This window comes from Terrapene carolina, unplaced genomic scaffold (assembly GCF_002925995.2).
Source record: "Terrapene carolina triunguis isolate 2854851 unplaced genomic scaffold, T_m_triunguis-2.0 Scaffold96, whole genome shotgun sequence".
In the NCBI taxonomy this organism is placed as follows: domain Eukaryota; kingdom Metazoa; phylum Chordata; order Testudines; family Emydidae; genus Terrapene; species Terrapene triunguis.
The window spans coordinates 45,984,742-46,012,609 of record NW_020664447.1 but is presented as its reverse complement, the minus strand read 5'-3'; the positions used below and the strand labels follow the sequence as shown (position 1 = coordinate 46,012,609).

The following is a 27,868-nucleotide window of genomic DNA, read 5'->3' as shown; positions in this document are numbered from 1 at the left end:
TAGACATACCCTGTTACTGGATGAATTCTGAAAAGTCTTTCTCTACATGGTGTCAAGTATCAGGGGGTAGCCGTGTTAGTCTGTATCTATAAAAACAACAAGGAGTCTGGTGGCACCTTAAAGACTAACAGATTTATTTGGGCATAAGCTTTCGTGGGTAAAAACCTCACTTCTTCAGATGCATAGAGTGAAATTACAGATGCAGGCATTATATACTGACACATGGAGAGAAGGGAGTTACTTCGCAAGTGGAGAACCAGTGTTGACAGGGCCAATTCAATCAGGGTGGATGTAGTCCACTCCCAATAATAGATGAGGAGGTGTCAATTCCAGGAGAGGAAAAGCTACTTCTGTAATGAGCCAGCCACTCCCAGTCCCTATTCAAGCCCAGATTAATGGTGTTAAATTTGCAAATGAATTTTAGTTCTGCTGTTTCTCTTTGAAGTCTGTTTCTGAAGTTTTTTTGTTCAACGATAGTGACTTTTAAATCTGTAATAGAATGACCAGGGAGATTGAAGTGTTCACTTACTGGCTTTTGTATGTTACCATTCCTGATGTCCGATTTGTGTCCATTTATTCTTTGGCAGAGGGACTGTCCGGTTTGGCCAATGTACATGGCAGAGGGGCATTGCTGGCACATGATGGCATATATAACATTAGTAGATGTGCAGGTGAATGAGCCCTTCATGGTGTGGCTGATGTGGTTGGGTCCTCTGATGGTGTCGCCAGAGTAGATATGGGGACAGAGTAGGCAACGAGGTTTGCTACAGGGATTGGTTCCTGGGTTGGTGTTTCTGTGGTGTGGTGTGTAGTTGCTGGTGAGTATTTGCTTCAGGTTGGGGGGTTGTCTGTAAGCGAGGACTGGCCTGCCTCCCAAGGTCTGTGAGAGTGAAGGATCATTTTCCAGGATAGGTTGTAGATCGTGGATAATGCGCTGGAGAGGTTTTAGCTGGGGGCTGTATGTGATGGCCAGTGGTGTTCTGTTATTGTCCTTGTTGGGCCTGTCCTGTAGTAGGTGATTTCTGGGTACCCGTCTTGCTCTGTCAATCTGTTTCCTCACTTCCCCAGGTGGGTATTGTAGTTTTAAGAATGCTTGATAAAGATCTTGTAGGTGTTTGTCTCTGTCTGAGGGGTTGGAGCAAATTCGGTTGTATCTTAGGGCTTGGCTGTAGACAATGGATCATGTGATGTGTCTTGGATGGAAGCTGGAGGCATGTAGGTACTTACAGCGGTCAGTAGGTTTCCAGTATAGGGTGGTGTTTATGTGACCATCACTTATTTGCACTGTAGTGTCCAGGACGTGGATCTCTTGTGTGGACTGGTCCAGGTTGAGGTTGATGGTGGGGTGGAAATTGTTGAAGTCCAGGTGGAATTCTTCAAGGGCCTCCTTTCCGTGGGTCCATATGATGAAGATGTCATCAATGTAGCGCAAGTAGAGGAGGGGCACTAGGGGACGAGAGCTGAGGAAGCGTTGTTCTAAGTCAGCCATAAAAATGTTGGCATACTGTGGGGCCATGCGGGTACCCATAGCAGTGCCACTGACTTGAAGGTATAAATTGTCCCCAAATCTGAAGTGGTTGTGGGTGAGGACAAAGTCACAAAGATCAGCCACCAGGCGTGCTGTGGCCTCATCAGGGATACTGTTCCTGACAGCTTGTAGTCCATCCTCATGTGGAATATTGGTGTAAAGTGCTTCTACATCCATGTTGGCCAGGATGGTGTTTTCAGGAAGAACACCAATGCATTGTAGTTTCCTCAGGAAGTCGGTGGTGTCTCGAAGATAGCTGGGAGTGCTGGTAGCGTGGGGTCTGAGGAGAGAGTCTACATAGCCAGATAATCCTGCTGTAAGAGTGCCAATGCCTGAGATGATGGGGCGTCCAGGGTTTCCGGGTTTATGGATCTTGGGTAGCAGATAGAATAACCCTAGTCGCGGTTCTGGGGGTGTGTCCATGTAGATTTGTTCCCGTACTGTAGCTGGGAATTTCTTGAGCAGATGGTGTAGTTTCTTTTGGTATTCCTCAGTGGGATCAGAGGATAGTGGCCTGTAGAATGTGGTCTTGGAGAGTTGCCTGGCAGCCTCCTGTTCATAATCCGACCTGTTAATTATGACTACAGCACCTCCTTTGTCAGCCCCTTTGATGATAATGTCAGAGTTGTTTCTGAGGCTGTGGATGGCATTGCGTTCTGTACGGCTGAGGTTATGGGACAAGTGATGTTGTTTGTCCACAATTTCAGCCTGTGCACGTCTGCGGAAGCACTCTATGTAGAGGTCCAGTCTGTCATTTCGACCATCAGGAGGAGTCCACGCAGAGTTCTTCTTCTTGTAGGGTTGGTAGGAGGGTTCCTGTGGGTCAGTGCACTGTTCAGCGGTGCGTTGAAAATATTCCTTGAGTTGGAGACAACGAAAGTAGGCTTCCAGATCACCGCAGAACTGTATCATGTTCGTGGGGATGGTGGGACAGAAAGAGAGTCCCCGAGATAGGACAGACTCTTCTGCTGGGCTAAGTGTGTGGTTGGAAAGATTGACAATGTTGTTAGATGAGTTGAGGGTACCACTGTTGTAGCCCCCTGTGGCAGGTAGGAGTTTAGATAGCTTACTGTCCTTTTTCCTCTATAGAGAAGTGAAGTGTGCATTGTAAATGGCTTGTCTCATTTTTGTAAAGTCCAGCCACGTGGAAGGTTGGTATTGTGGGTCCTTAAAGAAAGAGACTTTAGGGAGAAAAATTGGGTACTGGTGTGAGCTTCATCCTCACAGCTACCATCCCCACTGTCTCCTGGGAGCCTGGGCCTTCATCATCCTGAGAGATGCCCTGACCAGATGGGGCCAGATAAAGGGACCCAGCTACCATTGCTGCCTCTACCAGCTCCAGCTGAATCCCAAACACCATCTAGGATGAAATGGGATTGGACTTTTATTTTTTCCTTTTAAGAATTCTCTCCAGTTAAAGATAAAGGGAACAAGGGAAGTTGATAAAATGAAAACCTTATTTCATCCTTCACATTTCAAATGCTTTAACTGTTTTTCCTTATCTTTAATAAAATATTTAAATGATTTTTAATTGTTTGCCATGATACTAAACTCTGAAACTTGTTAACACTTTTTAATATTGGACAGTGACTGGGTTATGTTAACACCTGTGGCCTATATATTCCATCTAAATTAATATAACCTCCCACATTGATTGATCTCTGGATCCTTGCTCTTCATGTTCTTGTTAATCTCTAATCCCTCAATCCACATCAGTATATTCCTCCCTTCTGAGCTCTCTTGATACTAACATTACTCCACTAGGAATAATTAAACCTACAGAGGAAAAGAAAATTCTGTATCTGGTATCAACACACAACTTCCTCCGCCCCTCTGCCAATACTTCTGAGTGCAGCTGAACTGCTTTTCTGATAGTGGGATGTTTGGGATGAACTACTGCTCTGTTAGTGGGATAAACAAATAGTGAATAAAGGTGCCTTGGGTTTTTAATGGTCAATCACAATGCAAGTCCTCTGTGAAGGCAGGGCCTAAGTTATGACCCCATGAGACTTTTATAAAGATAGGTGAATGCTGAAGTATTCTGTGGATATTTGTTCACATTTGTAATGAATTTGCTTGCTATGTTTGCACCCTCCTTGTGTTTCCTTTATATTAATGACAAATCACAATTAAGCATCCCAGCTTGAATACAAAGTATGAAATAAACATCATAAACAAAGTCAGTCTGTAGGGTAGAAAAAGTTGAATAAATGAATTTGAGTAGATTGATCCATCTTGCAGAAAGAAGCTAAATTTGTCAGATAAATTATTCATTGTGAATTATTCTCATGGCTCCAGTTAATCTGGTTTTGGCATTTTGTCTTTAGCTATATGGCAATTCCAATAGAAATAACTGTAATTACATGTTAACTCTTATAATACTGTCATGCTATATTTTGATAATTGTACATTTAATTCATTTCAGTACTCTGTGTGCTTAACAGCCTACTGAATTTTACTGAAAATCAACCTACTTTGGATTTTGTTTCTGTCTCAGTCAGTTCTTAAAGTGATTATCTATGCTTTTATTACCACAAAAGTGAATTAGTGCAATTCCCTATTGGCTGGTTTGCTGCATAAGATTTTGCCTAAAGTCTGGGTGGTTCCTAATGTGCAGCTGTAGGTACCACTCTAAAATGATGATTTAACTTGTTTTAATGAGCTCATTTCAACCCACTGAATGCCTGTTAAGGTTACTTATCACTTTACATTTTAAGTCTCTCTTTTCAGTTGCTTATAACTTTGTAAAACTCTTACTTTTACTGCTGAAATTTCCATACTTGATTTCTACCAGAGGTTGAGATTTTTGGAAAGCTTAACAAAATAGTTCAGACACTTAACAATAAAGCTAGTGAAAAAACAGGCAGTTTAGTCAACGTTCGTTTTACTAACATAAAAGAATTACTTTGAATAGCTCTAGTGCGCTAGGGGCTTGGATTTGGAACTTGAAATTTTGCAGAGGAATAGTTGCTGTCTTTGTGAATATCCATCAGTGTTTGGCTCAGTTATAAATCATGGAAATTCAGCATTCCCACAGGTGCGCAGCAGAATTAATTAAATGTTTATTCTCTTATCCATAGTATCTCAAAGTTCTGACTCCTATCATGTTGCACTGTGTCTAACCCACCCCTGTAAGCTCCAGCATTACTCTGAAGTGACTGCTCTGTAGAGCCCTGCGCAGATACAAAATTTACATCCATGGATGCAGATATCCACGTAAATAAAGTGGATATCCATGGAGCTGCAGGGCTCTACCAGGAATCACAGTGGCGAAAGCAGCAGTATGTCGGGCCGCTGCTCGCGGGAGCCAGCTTCCAGCCTGGGCAGCTCCTCTGGTGAGGCTGTACCACCCCCCGCCATGCCCACTGGGGCAGGCACCATGCTCACTGCACTAATGGGGCAGTTTTTATTTCTCCATGGCCTTCTGCATGACAATTATCATTGTAGTATCTGAGTGCCTTACAAAGACTGATACAACTTCACAACACTTGTGTGAGATAGGGAAGTATTATTTTCTTCCGTTGGCGACCTGAAGTAGATATTATGCCCAAAACTTGTACAAGTACCTACTAATTTTGAGACCCTCCGTAATTGGGTGCTTAGCTTTGCATACCTAGGACCTGAGTTTTTAGAGGAGTTAGAAAACTTTCTATTGAACATAGGAATGGCCATACTGGGTCAAACCAAAGGTCCATCTAGCCCAGCATCCTGTCTACCGACAGTGCCCAATGCCAGGTGCCCCAGAGGGAATGAACAGGTAATCATCAAGTGATCCATTCCGTGTCGCTCATTCCCAGCTTCTGGCAGAGGCTTGGGACTCCATCCCTGCCCATCCTGGCTAATAGCCATTGATGGACCTATCCTTCATGAACTTATCTAGTTCTTTTTTGAACCCTGTTATAGTCTTGGCCTTCACAACATCCTCTGGCAAAGAGTTCCACAGGTTGACACTGCGTTGTGTGAAGAAATAATTCCTTTTGTTTGTTTTAAACCTGCTGCCTATTAATTTCATTTGGTGACCCCTAGTTCTTGTGTTATGAGAAGGAGTAAATAACACTTCCTTATTTACTTTCTCCACACCAGTTATGATGTTATATACCTCAATCATATCCCCTTTTGTCATCTCTTTTCCAAGCTGAAAAGTCCAAGTCTTATTACTCTCTCCTCATATGGAAGCTGTTTCATACCCCTTATCATTTTTGTTGCCCTTTTCTGAACCTTTTCCAATTTCAATATATCTTTTTTTGAGATGGGGCAACCACATCTGCATGCAGATGTGGGCGTACCATGGATTTATATAGACACAATATGATAGTTTCTGTCTTATCTATCCCTTTCTTAATGATTCCCAACATTGTTTGCTTTTTTGACTGCTAGTGCACATTGAGTGGAGGTTTTCAGAGAACTATCCACAATAACTCCAAGATCTTTCTTGAGTGGTAACAGCTAATTTAGACCTCGTCATTTTATATGTATAGTTGGGATTATGTTTTCCAATGTGGATTACTTTGCATTTATCAAGATTGAATTTCATCTGCCATTTTGTTGCCTAGTCACCCAGTTTTGAGAGATCCTTTTGTAGCTCTTCACAATCTGCCTGGGATTTAACTATTTTGAATAGTTTTGTATCATCTGCAAATCTTGCCACCTCACTGTTTACCCCTTTTTTCAGATCATTTATCGATATGTTGAATAGGACTGGTCCCAGTACAGACCCCTGGAGAACACCACTATTTACTTCTCTCCATTCTGAAAACTGACCATTTATTCGTACCCTTTGTTTCCTATCTTTTAATCAGTTACCAATTCATGAGAGGACCTTCCCTCTTATCCCATGACAGCTTACTTTGCCTAAGAGCCTTTGGTGAGGGACCTTGTCAAAGGCTTTCTGAAAATCTAAGTACATTATATCCACTGGATCCCCCTTGTCCACATGCTTGTTGACCCCCTCAAAGAATTCTAGCAGATTGGTGAGGCATGATTTCCCTTTACAAAAACCATGTTGACTCTTCTCCAACAAGTTATTTTCCTTTATGTGTCTGACAATTTTATTCTTGACTCTAGTTTCAACCAGTTTGCCCGGTACTGAAGTCAGGCTTATTGGCCTGTAATTGCAAGGATCACTTATGGAGCCCTTTTTTAAAATTGGCATCACATTAACTATCCTCCAGTCATTTGGTACAGAAGCTGATTTAAATGATAGGTTACAGAGTACAGTTAGTAGTTCTGCAATTTCACATTTGAGTTTCTTCAGAACTCTTGGGTGAATACCATCTGGTCCTGGTGACTTATTACAGTTTAGTTTATCAGTTTGTTCCAAAACCTCCTCTAATGACACCTCAATCTGGGACAATTCCTCAGATTTGTCACCTAAAAAGAATGGCTCAGGTTTGGGAATCTCCCTCACATCCTCAGCCAGGAAGACCGATGCAAAGAATTCGTTTAGTTTCTCCACAATGGCCTTATCATCCTTGAGTGCTCTTTTAGCATCTTGATCATCCAGTGGCCCCACTGGTTGTTTAGCAGGCTTCCTGCTTCTGATGTACTTACAAAAAATTGCTGTTACTTTTTGAGTCTTTGGCAAGCTAGTCTTCAAATTCTTTTTTGGCCTTCCTATTTATATTTTTACACTTCATATGCCAGAGTTTATGCTCCTTTCTATTTTCCTCACTAGGATTTAACTTCTACTTTTTAAAGGATGCCTTTTTGCCTCTCACTGCTTCTTTTACTTTGTTTAGCCACAGTGGCACTTTTTTTGGTTCTCTTACTGTGTTTTTTAATTTGGGGTATACATTTTAAGTTGAGCCTATATTATGGTGTCTTTAAAAAGTTTCCATGCAGCTTGCAGGGATTTCACTTTTGGCACTGTACCTTTTTAATTTCTGTTTAACTAACTTCCTCATTTTTTGTGTAGTTCCCCTTTCCGAAATTAAATGCTACAGTGTTCGGTTAGTAGCCTAAATTTGGCCTCCAGGACCTCTCTCCTGCCCTTCCCTACGTCATTGGTACCTACATGTACCACAACCACCCAGCTCCGGCTCCTCCCCAGCACTACACATAAGTCTATCTAGATGTCTCGAGAGATCCGCAACCTTCGTACCAAGCAGGCAAGTAACCATGCAGTTCTCCCGATCATTGCAAATCCAACTATCTATGTTTCTAATGATCAAATCGCCCATAACTATTACCTGTCTCTTCCTAATAACTGGAGTCCCCGCCCCTGGAGAGCTATCCTCAGTGCGAGAGGATATCACATCATCATCTGGAAGGAGGGTCCTAACTATGGGATTGTTTCCTTCTGCTCAACACTTCTGGAAATCTGGCTCTTTGTTTCCCAGATTGGGCAACCAGAAAATAATTAATGGACACCTTCCAAAAATTTTGCTATACACAATTTTTCTAGTACCACTTGGGAAGTTTCAGCAGCATACCTGTTAATAAATACACTAAAATATGAATTATTCATACTCTGATTTAAATGGTTTGGGTTTAGAAAAGAACTAGTGAGCAGTCTTGTTCTCAAGGAAAAATGCAATGTACAAGTTCACAGCACCATGGACTATAGTTTTAAGTGTATTTTATGCTATTTTATTCTGAAATATAGTTGGAAAACAGATTACTGCTGTCCTACATAAAATATTTTTTGTCATATTTACCAGCTTGATACTTAACCAAAGGTTTTCTTTCACTTATACCACCAGATGGCAATCTAACATAAAGTTTGGAGATCAGTCAAAATAGAGGAAAAAAGAAGGGAAGCATAGCAAATAATTACTTATTATTTTCATTGTACAATCTTCAGTGTTTTTCTTTATTTGCAATGTTCTTTACTATGTTTCCGTCCACCATAGTAATAGAAATGCACAGAGCTGGAGCAATTGCATTTCACTTGATCAACAGAACCTGGAGAGCTTAGCTGTTTAGGCAGCCTGCATGCTCAACAGAGATCTTTTCCTGATCCTTCTTAGTGTTGGTAAGTGACAGCAGCATTTTTCTTTTAACTAACAGGGCAATCAGCTCTCCATGCAGGTCAGCATAAATAACATTTTATGTTTTGCCAGCAGGGAGATACTACAGAAAAATAGCATTTGATAGTTTTGTTTCAAGAGACAAAGCAGATCAGCTCCATTTTGCACAATAGCATCTTGTACTTGCAGCCTCTGTAATCAGGAAGTCATAGGAAAGCAAGTGGTTCTTGTAAAGAATCTGTATTGCAGAGTGCAGAAAAACACCATCACCAAAAAGGAACTGGAAGAGGTCTGAGTTTCAAAACTCTGATACAGAGAGTTTTCTAAGGTTTAAAAAAACAAACAAACAAAAAAGGCATCCATAATTTGTAAAACTTATCTCTAACTCATCTCTAATAATATCTCATGAAGACAATTTCTCCCATGAGATAATATTAGGCTGCTATGTGACTGTATGACAGACTTCAAAAGCATGTGTCACGCTGTGAATATATGGGAGTTAAGAAGTATGTTTTCCTGGCAGAGAGCCTGAAAGACCTGAGTCTGTTCTTGAATACTGAACTGTGGGTCTTACAGACTTCAGCATTGAGGCTTCAGGCAAAGAAAATGGAACTGTAGCAATTTCTAATTTAGCAAAATAAATTCTCATTAATAAAACCTCATTTTATTTTAAATACCATATCATTTATTTTAGAACATATGATGATGCAAACATATTGAAGAACTTCATTTTGATATTAGAAGTACTTTTGGCTTTTAGTTCCAATAATTACATTTCCAACTAGTTGAAAATAAAGCTAACTTCAAAACAAAACCGCAAACGTAAAATAACTGAAAGTTTGAACAAGAAAGCTACTCTAGTTTGCCCTTCAGAGTTGATTCTGAATGGAATAACCATTTTAGGCTCAGCACAATTTTTTCATATCTTCTAAAGCTCAAAGTGATCTGTTTTAAAACCTTCTCCACCTTAAAACTGCCTCACTTTGGAAACATCATTGAAGGTCTCTGCAGTTCCAATGGAACTGTCCAACCCTGCAGCTGCCTCTTGCAAAAGTGGCCAGGACCTTTCTAGGGTCTGAGCATCTCCTGTGAGTTATTGCCTTGCCTCCCATTGACTGCAGTAGCATTTGAGGGTACTCAGCAATTTGTTAGGTTGGGCTTAAAGCAGTACTGATGATGAGTATGTAGTGGGTTCCATAATATGTTAAAAATAATTGTATCAAACAAGATGTCCTGAGTATTCAAAACAAAACAAAACCAGCCCTGATGAAAAATCAGGACAGTTTCAAAGACATAAGAAAAATAGAATCTTTGACAGCACAGGAGAGAACAGACATAGAATTTTAGCTAAGATTTAGAAATGCCTATAGATAAATCATACCTCTGTTTAAATTACTAGAAAACTAAGAATCTGTTGGCAAATGTGTCCTTCATCTTGTCCATTTAAACCCATAATTATTCTGGTATAAGTTGTAATAATTCTAATTACATAGCAGTCTATTCCCCCCCAAAAAGTAAGAAGTATAAACTTAGAAGAACATAGACTGCTGAAATTATAAATAAAATGGATTAATGCTCTTACTATTCCAAAAGCAACAGATATTATTATCGCAAAGCTTTTCACTTACTGATGTCCAAGGCATTCTTTTCTGCCATCTATGGGAGATCATAACTCTCAGTAGGAGTTGAACATGAATTCGTTGCTAGAAATGTGAAGAAAAATGGTAGATGGTTTTCATAATGCTACTGTACAGGTTGGAGATGGGAGCAGGATACAGACAGCGGCATATTATCGCCTAGGCTGACAAGGCCTACGCCTAGGGTGGCAAATATGCAAGGGCGGCAAATTTGAGCACCCACGGAGAAGCTCCCCTGCTCCAGCTCGCCTCCTCCGCGAGCGCGCTGCCACGTCCTGTTTCTCTCCCCTCCCTCCCAGTGCTTGCACTGCGAAACAGCTGTTTCACGGGGGAGGAGGGGGAACGCAGCGCGTTGGGGGAAGAGGCGGGGCCGGGGCGGGGATTTGGGGAAGGGATCCAATAGGGGCAGGGAGGGGGCGGAGTTGGGGCGGGACTTTGGGGGAGGGGTTGGAATGGGGGCGGGGAAAGGGTGGTGTCGGGGCGGGGCCAGGGGCGGGCCAGGCTGCAATTATTTCAGGGCCTAGGCGCAGCAAAATCATTAATCTGCCACTGGATACAGAGGAATATAGCCCAAAGAAAAATTAACTATTGCAGAGCAATTCTGGTTTATAGATTTGAATATCAGAAAGGACCATTGTGATCATCTGATCTCCTACATAATACAGGCCATAGGACGTCTCCATTGCTTAATTTATTATGAAAGAGATGCTGGGGCTCAAGCAATTTTTTACTTTCATAACAGATGCAACAAGCCTGGAAGTGCTGGGGCTCAGCCCTGGCACAAATTAAGCACTGGACTTTCCCAATATAGAGCAGATCTTTTAGAAAAACATCCCATCTTGATTTAAAAATAGTCAGTAATGGGGAATCCACCACAACCCTAGGTAAATTGTACCAGTGTCCAGTTACCCTCATTGTTAAAAATGTGCGCCTTATTTCAAGTTTGAATTTGTCTGGTTTCAACTTCCAGTTATTGGATCTTGTTAAACCTGGGTCTGCCAGATTGAAGAACTCCTTGTCAATTTTTTGTTGCCCATGTAGATATGTACACGCTGTAATCAAGTCACTCCTGAACCTTCCCTTTCTTAAGCTAAACAGATTGAATTCCTTGAGTCTGGTGAACATGCCTCAGAGTGATAATCTTTTAATCATTACTGTGGCTCTTAAGTTTATCAACTTCCTATGATTCCCATAAATGCATTTTGACTTAAAAATTGAAACAATTGACTCTTGGTGACCAGCAGAGTGAAATCCTATTTTTTTTCATAGATTCTAGGACTGGAAGGGACCTCGAGAGGTCATCGAGTCCAGTCCCCTGCCCGCATGGCAGGACCAAATACTGTCTAGACCATCCCTGATAGACATTTATCTAACCTACTCTTAAATATCTTCAGAGATGGAGATTCCACAACCTCCCTAGGCAATTTATTCCAGTGTTTAACCACCCTGACAGTTAGGAACTTTTTCCTAATGTCCAACCTAGACCTCCCTTGCTGCAGTTTAAGCCCATTGCTTCTTGTTCTATCCTCAGAGGCTAAGGGTATGTCTACACTACGGGTTTAATCCGAATTTAGATAATTCGAATTTGGGAAACAGGTTGTATAAATTCGATTGTGCGCGGCCACACTAAGCACATTAATTCGGTTTTTAACCACATTAATTCGGTGGTGTGCGGCCACACTACCCCATTAATTTAAACACAGTAATTCGGTGGTGTGCGGCCACACTAACCCTAATTCGAATTAACAAAATCTATTTAAGCGCTACTCCGCTCGTCGAGGTGGAGTACAGAAATCGATTTTAAGTGCCCTTTAATTCGAATTAACTGGCTCTGTAGTGTGGACGGGTGAAGGGTTAATTTGGATTAACGCAGCTAAATCCGAATTAAAGTCGTAGTGTAGACCAAGCCTAAGGTGAACAAGTTTTCTCCCTCCTCCTTATGACACCCTTTTAGATACCTGAAAACTGCTATCATGTCCCCTCTCAGTCTTCTCTTTTCCAAACTAAACAAACCCAATTCTTTCAGCCTTCCTTCATAGGTCATGTTCTCAAGACCTTTAATCATTCTTGTTGCTCTTCTCTGGACTCTTTCCAATTTCTCCACATCTTTCTTGAAATGCAGTGCCCAGAACTGGATGCAATACTCCAGCTGAGGCCTAACCAGAGCAGAGTAGAGCGGAAGAATGACTTCTCGTGTCTTGCTCACAACACACCGGTTAATACATCCCAGAATCATGTTTGCTTTTTTTGCAACAGCATCACACTGTTGACTCATATTTAGCTTGTGGTCCACTATAACCCCTAGATCCCTTTCTGCCGTACTCCTTCCTAGACAGTCTCTTCCCATTCTGTATGTGTGAAACTGATTTTTTCTTCCTAAGTGGAGCACTTTGCATTTGTCTTTGTTAAACTTCATCCTGTTTAACTCAGACCATTTCTCCAATTTGTCCAGATCATTTTGAATTATGACCCTGTCCTCCAAAGCAGTTGCAATCCCTCCCAGTTTGGTATCATCCGCAAACTTAATAAGCATACTTTCTATGCTAATATCTAAGTCGTTAATGAAGATATTGAACAGAGCCGGTCCCAAAACAGACCCCTGCGGAACCCCACTCGTTATGCCTTTCCAGCAGGATTGGGAACCATTAATAACAACTCTCTGAGTACGGTTATCCAGCCAGTTATGCACCCACCTTATAGTAGCCCCATCTAAATTGTATTTGCCTAGTTTGTCGATAAGAATATCATGCGAGACCGTATCAAATGCCTTACTAAAGTCTAGGTATACCACATCCACAGCTTCTCCCTTAGCCACAAGACTCGTTATCCTATCGAAGAAAGCTATCAGATTGGTTTGACATGATTTGTTCTTTACAAATCCATGCTGGCTGTTCCCTATCACCTTACCACCTTCCAAGTGTTTGCAGATGATTTCCTTAATTACTTGCTCCATTATCTTCCCTGGCACAGAAGTTAAACTAACTGGTCTGTAGTTTCCTGGGTTGTTTTTATTTCCCTTTTTATAGATGGGCACTATATTTGCCCTTTTCCAGTCTTCTGGAATCTCTCCCGTCTCCCATGATTTTCCAAAGATAATAGCTAGAGGCTCAGATACCTCCTCTATTAGCTCCTTGAGTATTCTAGGATGCATTTCATCAGGCCCTGGTGACTTGCAGGCATCTAACTTTTCTAAGTGATTTTTAACTTGTTCTTTTTTTATTTTATCTGCTAAACCTACCCCCTTCCCATTAGCATTCACTATGTTAGGCATTCCTTCAGACTTCGTGAAGACCGAAACAAAGAAGTCATTAAGCATCTCTGCCATTTCCAAGTTTCCTGTTACTGTTTCTCCCTCTTCACTAAGCAGTGGGCCTACCCTGTCTTTGGTCTTCCTCTTGCTTCTAATGTATTGAGATAAAGTCTTCTTGTTTCCCTTTATTCCCATAGCTAGTTTGAGCTCATTTTGTGCCTTTGCCTTTCTAATCTTGCCCCTGCATTCCTGTGTTGTTTGCCTATATTCATCCTTTGTAATCTGTCCTAGTTTCCATTTTTTATATGACTCCTTTTTATTTTTTAGATCATGCAAGATCTCGTGGTTAAGCCAAGGTGGTCTTTTGCCACATTTTCTATCCTTCCTAACCAGCGGAATAGCTTGCTTTTGAGCCCTTAATAGTGTCCCTTCGAAAAACTGCCAACTCTCCTCAGTTGTTTTTCCCCTCAGTCTTGATTCCTATGATTTTAACAAACATGGTTAGTTGTTTGTGTTAGCTTTTTACAAGGCTGGTTTAGACTAATCAAAGAGATCAGAAGATTTCTAAAATATATTCACAAAGCTCATTGATATGAGTGTGTGCACATGCATGCATATGTTGGCACTTTCAGAAGTGTGTCAGCTTCGGGTGGGTAGTGCCACACTTCCACACTGTTTGTCTCTGTAATAATCGTAGCTCAAAAACTGAGTCACAACACACTTTGGTGTTTTGATGAAATTCATCCCAGTGCAGACTGCCTGCAAATCATTTAAACCCTACTTAGAACTCACCTTAAAGGCTTTAGGGAGGTCTTTAAGTGTTTGGTGTGGTTTTTTGGTGGCCTTCTGAACTGGTGTGTTTCATTCTTACAACTGTAAGAGCACAATTAAACGGAACACATGCACCCCAAGGCATTGCAGACAGCCTTTTAATTTGTATGAGAAAATCAGTTACGTATTTCCAGTCTCTTACTCACTGTTTTAGAAAGAAGGTCAAATGTTAAATCCTATATAGTACGCAAGAGCTTTCCTGGGAAGAGACTAATGGAACCAGCTATTATCCAAAGTGTGTTGTGACTCAGTTTTTGAGCTACGATTATTACAGAGACAAACAGTGTGGCACTACCCACCCGAAGCTGACACACTTCTGAAAGTGCCAACATATGCATGCATGTGCACCACTCATACCAATGAGCTTTGTGAATATATTTTAGAAATCTTCTGATCTCTTTGATTAGTCTAAACCAGCCTTGTAAGAAGCTAACACAAACAACTAAAAATTGTTCGGCTCCAGATATTTCCCAGTGGCCACAGCATGGACATTTAGTTCCTGTTGTCAAACTCTCCACACTACTGTTTCTCATTGCCAGGCTGGTGCCACTATAAAAATTCTGACTTATTGGTTGGCGGCAGCAGCAGTAAAGCCTGCCAAAAGCCAAGCTAGAAGCAAGAACTCATGTGAAGAGTCGTCATGAATCTCTTAGTAAAAGGCTAGAGCTAGATGTTGGAGCATAAGCAGAGCTACATGATAGCAGCATGTCTGTCCATGGTGATGACGAAAGAAGGATTTATTTGGAAGATTTGTTTTTGCTTCTTATATTTTTTTGTGGAACCGAAGATTTTTATTTTGAATAATTTAAGATATCATAGTCTCTGCCAAGAACGGATTCAGCTGGAAGATGCACTAAGGGGAATGACTCCAGTGAAGAAGCCCCCTAAGGTCAATTGTTCAGAATCAGGATCATTGTGTATATTATGTTCACCCAGTTTGTGTCAACTGACTATAAATATGGCCCAATATGGTCAAAGTGTTTGCATTCCTAATGAAAGTAGTTATACTTCCTATACTTACTACTTTCCCTGAAATGCACACCTGGCCATTTCAGACTGAATTATTAAAACTGCACTGAACTGGAAGTAAATTGTTTTCAATTGCAGCTTCAATAAATCTGTAAAGCTGAACTGCAAGACAAATTAGAATGCAGAAATTAAAAATCGAAGGGGTTGTGTTTTGTGAAAGTGAGACTTGTCTGATTAAGTGCAGCTCCATAAACTGCTAGATCTCAATCTCAGAGGAAAACCTGAAAAAATTGACAGCTTTGGCTTCTTAAGGAGACTATAAATTTCAGTACACCATAGCAACTGAATATATTTCTCATTAAATGTATAGACATAATACTAAGCAGAACAAAACTAAAGAATACAAGTACTGTACAGTGGTATTGCAGTTCATTTGTCAGTTTTAAAAACATGGATCTAACCAAAATATTTTGTTAATTGCGGCAGTAAATTGTTTCCCAAAATAATGTGTAGAGTACTTCGTAAAACTGAATGCCAGGCAAAGAAAAATTGACAGCCTTAACAAAAAATGAACAAACAAAACTGCTGATGGGAATTGATATTAGGCAGAATGTTAGTTCTTTGTGTGCTGGTTTAATGCTATGAGTTTCAGATCAAAGTAAGAGGATATTTAAAGTGAATGTATCTGTTGGTTTTAGAAGTAGAGCGTGAAATTCTGGCCCATTGAAGTCAATGGCAAAACTCCCATTGATTTCAGTGGGGCTAGAATTGTACCCACTCTTTTTTTACAAAACAGAGATATATGCATGCTAGTGATGTCAATTGATTTCACGTGCCTAGTGGAATCTCTCAATGTAATTATCTGGAACCAAACTTTGGTACTGAACATCCCTGTATGCATAAAATGTTTGATATTTTGTTTTTGACAATGCCCATAGTTTTCAAATGGGCCAGATTTAACTCAAGATTCCCGATGCTTTTAAAATGTGTGGGGTATTCCGAATCCAAATCAGATATTACTTCTGTAGCTGCAGTCCACTTTTATTTTAACAGATTTATCAACTGTCACTACTTTCAGGTGACCACTGAGCTAGATGTTCTAAACTAAACTAAAGTACAGTTTAAGAGCATGCATCATATAAATTTTGCAAAGTTTATTACTCGGTTCTAGTTTAGGTACTTTTCATATGCAGTAGCATGTTGTATAGTATGTTTTACTATAAGACCCCACAGAACACTTGCCCTAGCATAGCAAAAGTACACATTACTGTATGCCAATGTCAGTGTAAAAAGACAGATGAGAGAACACAGGACACAAGGCTCCCACCTGCTGCTGTCTTCTCAGAGGAACACTGAGTGGCCTGCTTTGATGTATTTGGGTATGGACGGTAGGCTCACTCTTTTCATTGAATTTTCCCATGGATATTTTGCTTCCCTAAGAAACCTTTTGGGAGTTCTGGAGAGGTCTCTCTTCTCATCTCCCCATTGTGCATTGAGATGGAACAATGGGAGGAGTGGGTCTCAACCCTCTTTCAAGTGTGGTTGAAACTGAATAACTGATTTCCAGAGCAACAAAAATATCAGCTATATTCGGCATCTGAATATTTTAAAAAGATATATGACTGCAAGGGATTCAAGTCACCATTTTCATACTGTCAGAATTGGATAGGAACTAGGAAGGCTGATCAGGGCTCCAGCTGTACCTGAGTACCTCCTCTTGCGGAGGCACTTGCCTGGCCAAGTCAGCACACGGCTTTTGAGTTACTTCTGCTCAGGCAAGTGCCTGCTCAATAGGAGCAGGAGACCAACTGTTTCTCCACAAAAATCCTGCTCTTCCTGGATACCCTTGAAGTTGTAAAGAGAGAGTGAGAGCAAACCCTTGAGGGACCTAGTCCTGAGGTTGGGGAAAGACAGATTGCTATCCAGGAACCCTCTTCCCTGGCTGGTTCTACACTTCCTTGAATTAAGGACATAGCAGCCTTATGGTCAGTTTGGACCTGGTACACCTGAACACCCCAAACTTCGAGAAAGTGGTGTTCCAGTTTTATCCCACTCATTTCAGCATTTGCTATGGATGAAGTAACATATAATTGCTAAAGATTTTTATTTGAGTTTCACTTTAACTTGGATTTAAAGTTATTTTAAGTTTTATTTTTAACATAATTGTACCTTATCATTTTTTAACTGAAATATATATATGAGCCACTAATAACATGTTTCAAGTGCACTTTCACAGTGCTTCAGGTGAAAACTTTGCAGTCCATAGCATGACTCCGACTGAAAGAGACAGCATTAACAATTACACGTAGTGGCGTTAGACCATTAAATCGTCTTGCCAATTAGACTCACAGCTGCTTATGCGGAGAAGCAATAAATAGAAATTAATGTGAACAGGCTGAAAAATCCATTGTTAAAATCAGCTCTCCTATGTGATCTGTATTCCCATCCTTTGATGTATAATCAGTAGGTCCAGAGTTGCTGAATTGGTTACGTTTACATGCAAAACTGTAGACCCTAATCTCTGAAAATGGAAGTGTGAGCTTTGCTTTTATTAACACTTCACCATTAACGCTGCTCTGGACAGACATTGATAAGGGGTGGTGGGGGAGAACTACTGATGCATGGACTGTTTTCTGCAATACCTTAACAATAGGTTTTTCTCTAGGGGGCAAAGAGACAGAAAGAAAGAAAAGGAATTGCTTGCCGTGGAACTGGAGAAGCGGCGCAGTTGGTTCTGGCAGTGAGGGGGTTGACTGACAGTCTGCAGTGCAGTGGAGTTAGCTGGGCTCCCTATATGGCTGTGGATTAGCTATATGCTAATACTGATAGGAGAAGAGGAGCTGTACCGAGCACAGCAAGCTGCCAGTGGAGGCAATCAGAGTCTTAGCAGAGCTGACTCCTCAAGAGCCATGGCTGAAGGGGGTGAAGGAGGGGAAGATGAAATACAGTTCCTGCGAACTGTAAGTATCTGCTTTTCTGGGTCATGCAGTAAATTGTTTTACTGTGTCTTGTGTCTGTTCATGCTATATTGCATTAAAAATGAAATGTTATTTCTGTGCTGGCTTTGCAAAGTGGGAGGCTTGATTTAGTCAGTAAAAATACAATGCTAGAAGATGAGCTGTAATAGCATTGGGCAACCTCAATGGGTTCTTCCTTAAATCTGCTCAGTAGCTTGCCTGGTATCAGTTTGGTATAGGGAGATCTATTTCCGTTGTAATCCATCTGTGTTTGAAGCGTCCCCATCAACTTTGTACTTGGGTTTCTAAATGCTGCATGCCAAATATCTGACCTCTGAAACTTCTGTATAGGTTAGATTTCACTGACATTAACAGAAGCTTTGCAGATGGGAGAGCCCTGAAATGATGAATAAACCAGGCAAGAATGCCCCCTGGTAACCCTCTTCTAACACAAACACAGACAACAACACACTTTTGTGTGGGGAGACACCAACAGATGTGGGGGTGGCAGCTCCAGAACTGTCCTGGGATATTTTCTCAGTTTAAAGGAGGTTTATTTTAAAAGGAAGAAGGATTTATTTGGCTAGGAGGTGTTAATTAGTGAAATAGTCTGCACCCAATGTAATTTTCTATAAACAGCCCTCACACCATTCTTCCTTAAGGCTTTATACAAACCTACTGACAACCAGTTTGGGCTTTTAAGCAAGCACTGTTCACACATTAAGTTTGCTAATGGTGGTGGGGGAGAGTCCTTTTTCTTAACTCCTTTTTTCACCCAATACTGATACCGTAGTATGTGTTAAAGTATAAATGGCAAAAGGAAAATCCTGTTGGTTCAAGTGTGTTCCCTCCTCCCACACCCTTATCACTCCTCATTCATTGCTGAAAATGTTTCAAGAACAGAGAATCCCCAGCATCGGTGATACAACTTTAAAAAGCTAAGATTCCAGACTAGACATGCTCACCACCCAAAATAGATGGTTGCCACACATCACTTCTGGGAGGGAGGTGGCGGCTGCCACTGCTTATGTAAACTGTTAGGTGTGATGAAGTGTCATTGGCACTTCATTGCCTGTGAGAAGTTCATGAAAAAACAGATAATCTCACTGAAGATTAGTCTCCCCCCCCCCCCCCCCGCCCTCACACTCTACTGCCATTTGGAGAGGTGCCTCTTTCCCAAGACGTGCCTGATAGATACCTCAGCCTTGGGGAGAAGGTGCTCTCTTCCAAATAAATCTTTGAGTGTCCTTCATCTTTTCACTTTCAAAGGGTATGTCTACACTACAGGATTAATCCGAATTTAGATAATTCGAATTTGGGAAACAGGTTGTATAAATTCGATTGTGCGCGGCCACACTAAGCACCTTAATTCGGTTTTTAACCACATTAATTCGGTGGTGTGCGGCCACACTACCCCATTAACTTAAACACAGTAATTCGGTGGTGTGCGGCCACACTAACCCTAATTCGAATTAACAAAATCGATTTAGGCTCTACTCCGTTCGTCGAGGTGGAGTACAGAAATCGATTTAAAGGGCCCTTTAATTCGAATTAACTGGCTCTGTAGTGTGGACGGGAGAAGGGTTAATTCGGATTAACGCTGCTAAATCCGAATTAATCCCGTAGTGTAGACCAGGCCTAAGATGTTTCCTTCACAGAACACCCTTCCTCAATAACAACATGAAGAGCTTTGCCCCTGTGAAGTTGGGCTGTCTGCCATGTGAGATGGCAGTGACTGCTGCTGTGTCCCTTTCTCACTGTTCAGGGGGACTCTCTTGTGATCCTTTCCAGCTGAGACAGAATGAAGTGCTAAGCACATGGGGGTTGAGGGGAGGCTGTAGAGGAGTGTTTCTTCTCCTTGGCACTAGAGAACATTATAGGGGAAGAAAGCTGCTCCTCTTCATTTGCCAGGACTGTGCTTACTCCTTTTGCAGTCCCAGGTTCTCCTTGCAGGGCACAAATGCAGCAGCTGCTGCTGTCTCCTCTCCACATAACTTGCTTCCCATTTGAGGAAGTGGGACTTGCTATTAGACCCTTTCCAGCCCTCGCCTACTGACAGGGAATGGTATCATTTTATTAAGTACTCTGGTACTAGTGATGAGGGCCATAAAAACTTACGTTATTTACACCTTCTATTGCCTGAATATTATACTCATGCATGTACACAGCATAGCAATTCTTATTAAACTGTTCATTGCACTTTTTTTTTCTCTGTGGAATTGGATGGCCTATCGGAATCTTTCCCAGACCAAAACTCATTCACCTATTGAATGTTCCACAAACTTTCTTCAGAATAGAATCTTCTACTGAACACATCCATCTCAATCAGAAAATGGGCTATCATTTTTTTGGACCTACAGTCTTTTTTTCTGAGTGCGTAGGAGCCCAGTGCGCTGGGGCCACTTTGCACTAGAAGTGTCTCCTTTAGGATGACATATAAAACAGAAGATCAAATCACGTGTGAGCCTTAAATATCGTATGGCATTTAAAGAGCAGCTGTTTTAACCCTGTTGGTCTAGCAAAATTCCATTTTGCTTTCGTAAAGCAGAATCCCCCATGTTTTCATTTGATATGGTGTTCTTCACTTCCAGACAATCTATTCTGTAGTTTAGCTGTGTTATCATTTTAAGACTACAATCTTCTCACATAGAAGTGGCTTCATTTCAATAATGGGTGAAGTGATATCTGTATTCATTTCTAAAATTTGTCCATTTTTTTCATATATATTTTATTCCTGCCCCAAAGAGCTTGCAGTCTTTTTGTTCTATGAGTATGTATTCAGTGCCTAGCTGATTGGGGCCTTTAAGTGCTACTGTGATGTGAATAACAGAAATAAATAATTAGACTTACTAATTTAACAATAACTCTTCACTCCCACCCCCCACCCCACCCCCGCTATTATCGAAACATTTTGAAGATGGACTATACATTCAGGATGAAGATATATTTTCCTCTTGGTCTGTACAGTTACATAGTTGCTACAATCTTCATCTTTTGAGCTTTATTTAGTGTTGCCTTTGATAATATTTGGAATTGCTTCTTTAAATTAGTCTTCAGCTAATGACATCTGCCCCAACCTTTATTCTGGAGACATAGTAATTTTGTGTGTGTGTGACGTCTGTGAAGGGAGCAAGCAAAACAAACATCTGATACGTAACAAGTGTATCTCACAATCTACCACTGTCCTTCAAAGCCCTTCCCCCATACCCTTTTGTTTGTAACATACCACAAGGGGTAACAGATTATAACCACTCGTGTGTGTAAAGCACCATGCGCTTCTGTGAAACTGTGTATAAATAATGTGAAACAGCGTAATTTATCATTATTACGTGTTGAAAGGGTTGGAAAGATCTCACTGTTGGCCAGTGTGGATTGGTGAGTGAGAGACACTCTCAATCAAGTCTATCCTCAGCACTGATTTTACTGCTGTGATTGAGATTGCCAGTGACTCTTATCCATTCTATTTTTTTTCTAAACTTATTTCTCACTTTTCTTGTTTCCAAACCAACCAAATATGAGGTAATGTGTTGAATCAGACAGCATTTATGTTGCTCCATTGAAAATACTCGCATAATAATTTTGTAACGGGGGACTGATGAAGGAAACAAAATGAAAGTAGTTATACTCACATTTAGTGAGTGTAGGCCACACTAACTTTCCAGGTCACAGTCAATGGTGTTGGGGGGTAAGATTGATAAGTGAGTGTATGGGACATTAATGTGCAAGACATTGGCATTTTGCTGGACCTCATCCCACTAGACATAATTTCCATTCCCCATCCAAATGAATCACAGGTGGATCGCAACACAAATTAGTGATTCTTCTTTCCCAAGTGTAGTGACTTTGACTTGCTTTCCATGGATCCTTACAGTGTGTGTATATGCATACACACCTTTTTCCCTTAAACTTATTATAAATTCTAGCTATGGACAGAGAACAATGACCCTAACAATATTTTTTTAATTGTGTATTCTGCTCCTGACTTCAGGTTGCTGTTGTCCTCCAATTCCCCTTATGGCTTCTCTCACTGATATAATTGCAGAAGTGTGCAGAAAAAATGCACCAGAATACAACCATTACATAAGAATGTATGGGTAGGAGAATTAAATTGCTCCATCTAATGTACTGTGAGTGCAGCAGTCTTCTATCTGTAAAAAAAAGGTATGGAGGCTAATTTTTTTAAAGGGTTTCACTCAGCGACCTAGGCGGAACACTTAGGGCTGATTTTTTTAGAAGTTTACTCAGGTACATGTTGTACACATTTACATAGCCAGTTGCACGTAGTTGAAGTAATTGTGCACAATAGTGATCTTTCATGTATCTCACTAATTATTTGGATGTACAATTACAGCTCACAGTCAAGATCATTGCACATTTACTCACCTAAACTCTTTAATATCAAGTGCTAGATTTCCATTGTCTGGGTGCGGAAAGGGAGATGGGCATGAGTATCCGAATTAGTTGTAAGAAATTAATATCTAGAATCAATGTACTGTACTTTAGACCATCTCTAACTCTTGGTATTAGCCAGGGTTTATTATTAGAAAAACTAACCATAGCTTTAAAAGAGTATACTGTAGCATTACACTTTGCTCCTGATTAATGTTGTGTAAAGACAGTTCTTTCTGGATAAGCCTAGCAGATGTAGTCTTATCAGATCTGCGTCCCTGGTGATACTGCAGTGCAAGTATGAAACATTAAAACAATCCATCTGCCACACAGCCACTTAATATCTTATATTCTATACTAATTATTATGTTCACTCCTGCATGCTGGTCTCCATTTTCAAATATTTAACACCGATCTGAGAGGCTTGATTCACCATATGACAGAGTGGCTGCTCATACTTTGCTAACCAGTTTGATATCTCTGAGCAGGGATGTAACTAGAAATTTCAGAAGTGTCTGACTACTAGGGAGAGGTCTTTGACAACAGTCAGTCTCATAACTGAAGATTTCAGCAAGCTCAGGGTGACCAGACAGCAAGTGTGAAAAATCGGGACAGGGGGTGGGGGGGGTCATAGGAGCCTATATAAGAAAAAGACCCAAAAATCAGGACTGTCCCTATAAAATCGGGACATCTGGTCACCCTAAAAAGCTGCACCCGGAAGTTACAGACAAAGGGCTACAAGAGTGCCCCCTCCAACTCTCAGCATCCACCCCAACAAAACGCCTATGCCAGGCCTATTGAGGGTGGGGAGGAGTGTAGGACCAAATTAAGTGGAATTCTCCCACAGCTCCTTTAGCTCCTGTATAGCCCTTTTATGCTGCTAGAGAAAGGGATAGAATTGGCTCCCCCATATTCTCTCTGAATTAACATGGGCATTATGTCTCTTGCCACCTAACTGTTTGTTTTGCATCAAACTAACCAACCATAAGTGGATTGCTTAGTCTGAGAAGAAACATAGGGGAAAAAATTAACTCAAAAATGTAAGACAAAATTGCCTTAAGAACTGGTATGGACAAAATTTTACATGTAGTATTTTTCCATCTCTCCTCCACTTTGCACTTCTAAATTTCCCCTTGCTTTTCTTGTTCCCACAGTTTTTAACAATTGTACAAATTACCCTTTTCCTCTGTAGAGTTTTTTTTATATATAAAATAACAGAATATAAAGTCCAACTCGTCTGTCTTCCATTAACTGTTAGAAAACACCAGAAATAAAGTCTAACTTTAAAGATACTCTATCAGTATATACTACTGTACCTCCAACCCAGCCACTTTCTAGTCTTCTTTCCCCTCCCTTTGGTTTCTACCACACAAACAACACCCAGTTGTATCTGCTTCTTGGCACCAAGCTACTCAACCTCCCCGCCATCCCTCCCTCCAAATAGTATTGCTCCAGCTGCTCCTATTTCTGCCCACCCATTGAGTTACCTCACCCAAAATCCTACTCATAAAATCTTCTAATCTCGTCATCAAAAGGAGATTTCCAACTGCATCAGCTGTGCTGGTCAGTAGCCAAGAAATTGATGACTCATACTGATTCATTGGTGTGGAAAAATGTCCTTGCATCAGGACTACATCCTTTTATGGGCAGGAGGATGGTTATGACAAATGACTGACTTCACCAGGGCTGATATTGCACAGCATGTACCCTAGTGCAATGTCAGTGATGCTTCTGATGGAATCTGAGGTGACAAGGTAGGAATTTTTTTTGTAATATTTTTATGAATCCTGTATGTGCCTCAGTTTCCCCTATATGGTGCATTGTTACCTAGAGGGGTGGGAAAGGACTGGTTGTTCTCAGGGCAGGGTGAGAGAAATAGGTGTGGGTGTTGCCTAGGTGTCAGGGCCTTAGTCTCCATATCAGTGGAGCATCTGAGAAGACAATGGCAAATTCAATTGCCAGGAAATTGACACCTAGCAACCAATGACCCAGAGGGATATGGGCTTCTCCTTAGAAGCTGAACAACAATCCCCAGCTCAAGATTCAAGGACTGGAGAGGTATGAGGTAGGTGATAAGAGCTGGCTGCTGGAAGGAGTTGGGGAATCTCCCCTGGAATCTGACAAAGGAGGTCAGACCAAGACAACACTTGAACCAAGGGGTTCACTACCTCTTGGCTGGGCTTGAGGCTAACCTGAATGCACTATGCTTTAGCCTTCAGCTCCCTATACTGTCCTAAGGACTTCCTAAGCTGTATTCCAGTTAATGAATAAACCCTAGAGTTTTGTGAGAGTGTCACTGGAAATGCTTGGTGAGGTGCATTAATCCCTGAAGAGCGTACAAATCTCCATCAGGAGTCTGTCTCAGTTGGACTTGCTGAACGGAACTCACTGTGTGAAGCAGGAGTTCTGAAGGCCCAGAGGTCCAGTCTAAGGAGGCAGTGAAGCCACATGACTTACCCTGGAGGAAGAGTGAGACCCCGGGAGGGGGGGAGCTGGCACACTGTAGGGATTTCTCTTAGACACTGTTCCAAAGCTGGAGCAATAGCATCAATCCTGTGGAATTGAGACATCCAGTCAGCTCTTCTGCTACTAGTTAAAATTCTTTTCAAGGCATTGAGAGGGATGATACTCAGGTTTCCAAACTTTGTAAAGCCCCCCGTTTCTAGCCTGGGAGAACCCTGAAATATCAGCCTTCAGAGTTGTTAAATTCTTACAAATAGAAAATTGTCACTGCTCCAGGGTTGATGTGACGGGTTGGATCACAGAAACCCCCTTGGGAGCTGCCACCCAATGTACCAAGACTACCCCTGTTCCTGTTTTCCCTGCCAGCTCAGGACTCCAGCACCCTGTCTTGCTGAATTAGACACTCCCGTCTGCTTCAGCACAGACCCAGGGTCTGAATCACTTGTCCCAAAGCTGCAAGTTTACCTGAAAACAGCTCACAGAAGTGTGCTTGTCTTTAGCACTCAGATGCCCAACTCCCAATGGGGTCTAAACCCAGATAAATCCGTTTTACCCTGCATAAAGCTTATGCAGAGTAAACTTATAAATTGTTCGCCCTCTAGAACACTGATAGAGAGATATGCACAGTTGTTTGCTCCCCCAGGTATTAATACATACTCTGAGTAAATTACTAAATAAAAAGTGATTTTATTAAATTCAGAAAATAGGATTTAAGTGGTTCCAAGCAGTAACAGACAGAACAAAGTAAGTCACCAAGTAAAATAAAATAAAATGCGCAAATCTATGTCTAATCAAACTAAATACAGATAAGTTCCTCACCAGTTCCAGAATGCTCCCTTTTACAGGCTAATCTCCTTTTAGCCTGGGTCCAGCAATCACTCACACCCCCTATAGTTACTGTTGTTTGTTTCAGTTTCCTTCAGTTTCCTGGGGGGGTGGAGAGGCTCCTTCTTTAGCCAGCTGAAGACAAAATGGAGGGGTCTCCCACGGGTTTAAATAGACTCTTTCTTGTGGGTGGAGACCCTCCCTCCTATGCAAAGTCCGGCTCCAAGATGGAGTTCTGGAGTCACCTGGGCAAGTCACATGTCCCTGCATGACTCAGTCTTTACAGGCCAAAGCCATTGTCCACATGGTATCTTGCATGTCTCCAGGGAGACTTCTTATGTGGATTGGAGCATTCCAAGATGCATTGTTCTCCAAGTGTTTCCTGATCAGGTACTTAACCTGGCGAATTCCTTCCTAAAGAAGCTGACCAAATGCCTCCCAAAGCTTACTTAGAAACCAAGCAAGCATACAGCCCATATTCTTAACCTCAAGTAGAAAATGATATATATGTACAAATAGGATGAATAGATATAGTAGACCATAACCTTTACGGAGATATGTTACATGGCACAGGCAGCACAAAACATATTCCAGTTATGTCATACATACATTTATAAGCACCCCCTCCCCATAAAGCCGTATGGGGTACACTGTCACAGTTGAATTGTGTCAATCCAGACAGCGGTAATCTTGGGCTTCAGGCAGGTTTAATTCTTTGAGGAAATTTCACAATGGGGTTGGGGGGAAAAAAGGAGGAAACCTTTCAGTTTGATGTGATTTAATAAGAGGGCAGCAATTTGAAGCTGGTTAATGGTTTGGAAATAGAACTGGGCAATGTTTTTTGTTTTAAACATTTGAAATGTTTGTTTGGCCCAAACAATTTTTCTTTCAGCAAGAAGTAAAAAAACCAGTTTCACTTTAAAACTAATTGGATTTTTTAGTTTGGCCTATGAACCAAAAAAAATCAATTATTTGCTCAGCTGTATTTGAAATGTTATAATTCTTCTTGAGGAAAGATAGATTAGTGGGCAGAAACCAAGTAAGGCAATCTTACTTAGACTGTAAACTCTTTGGGTCCAGTCTGTCTTTCTGTTGTGTGTTTGTACAGCACCTACCACAATGGGACCCTGGTCCACGACTCGGGCTCCCAGGCACAATGGTACTACCAACAACAACAAAAAACAACTGTAGTCATAAAATATAACATGGATCTCCCCTCTACATGTGTGGTGTATGTGTATGCAAATAGGGTTGCTGTTGTCCACTCCTAAACAAATGCTATAAATACAAGAAATCGTGATTAAAGGTTCTTTCAAAGTTTAGAAGTCACTTTCTCTACATACATATTTCAATTAAGACTCACATGTAAGAATGAATAAGAAATGAAATTCACTATTCAACCTTAATTTGATCACTTAACATTACTGTTTCTCATCGTATTGAACTTTAGTTAATGATTGAGAACCACACACGGGAGCTTTATTTCCTCTCCCTCCTCCCCCAGGAAATTTATTCAATTTTAAGACAGGTGCTCTACTGATTCTAGGGTCATAAAGGAAAATCCTCCCACTCACCCCACAGCAGTGTACAGTCAATGTATTATTTCAATGTTCCACCTTCTACTGAGGTATCAGGTATGGTTCATGGGCAGAGAATCTGATATTGGAGTTGATGTATTGATGATCTAAAATAGTAAATCTTGCACAGCACCTAATTGTAGAATAATTGGTTTCCAAGGACCCTAGAAATCATTGTATTAAAGAATAAACATAGATGCCATTTAACAGAACTTCAAGTAGGTAGTTAAAACATGTCCTGTTTCATAGACAAGTTGCTTAATATTTAGCAAAGTTGTAAGGAATCATCCTAAAAATAACTTAATTAAACAAACACTCACTTAGATATTATACTATATCAATAGCAGGGAAAAGTAAAAATAGAACTGTATGAACTTATTAATCAATTTAATAATTTCAATTAAGAAAATGAAATGTCACCAATTTTCAAATTGTTCTGGGTTTTTTTTTTTTTTTTTTTTTTTTTTTTTTTTT

General features: G+C 40.9%; 1 protein-coding gene across 1 annotated transcript in view; it reads left to right on the top strand.

Annotated features, from left to right (window-relative positions):
* The first annotated feature begins 17,996 nt into the window (after positions 1-17,996).
* Positions 17,997-27,868, top strand: part of RYR3 (ryanodine receptor 3) — a 575,267-nt gene continuing 565,395 nt past the window's right edge. Inside the window, exon 1 of the mRNA XM_024202042.3 lies at positions 17,997-18,143. Within this exon, the coding sequence (XP_024057810.2) occupies positions 17,997-18,143 (147 nt within the window). The remainder of the gene's footprint in view (positions 18,144-27,868) is intronic.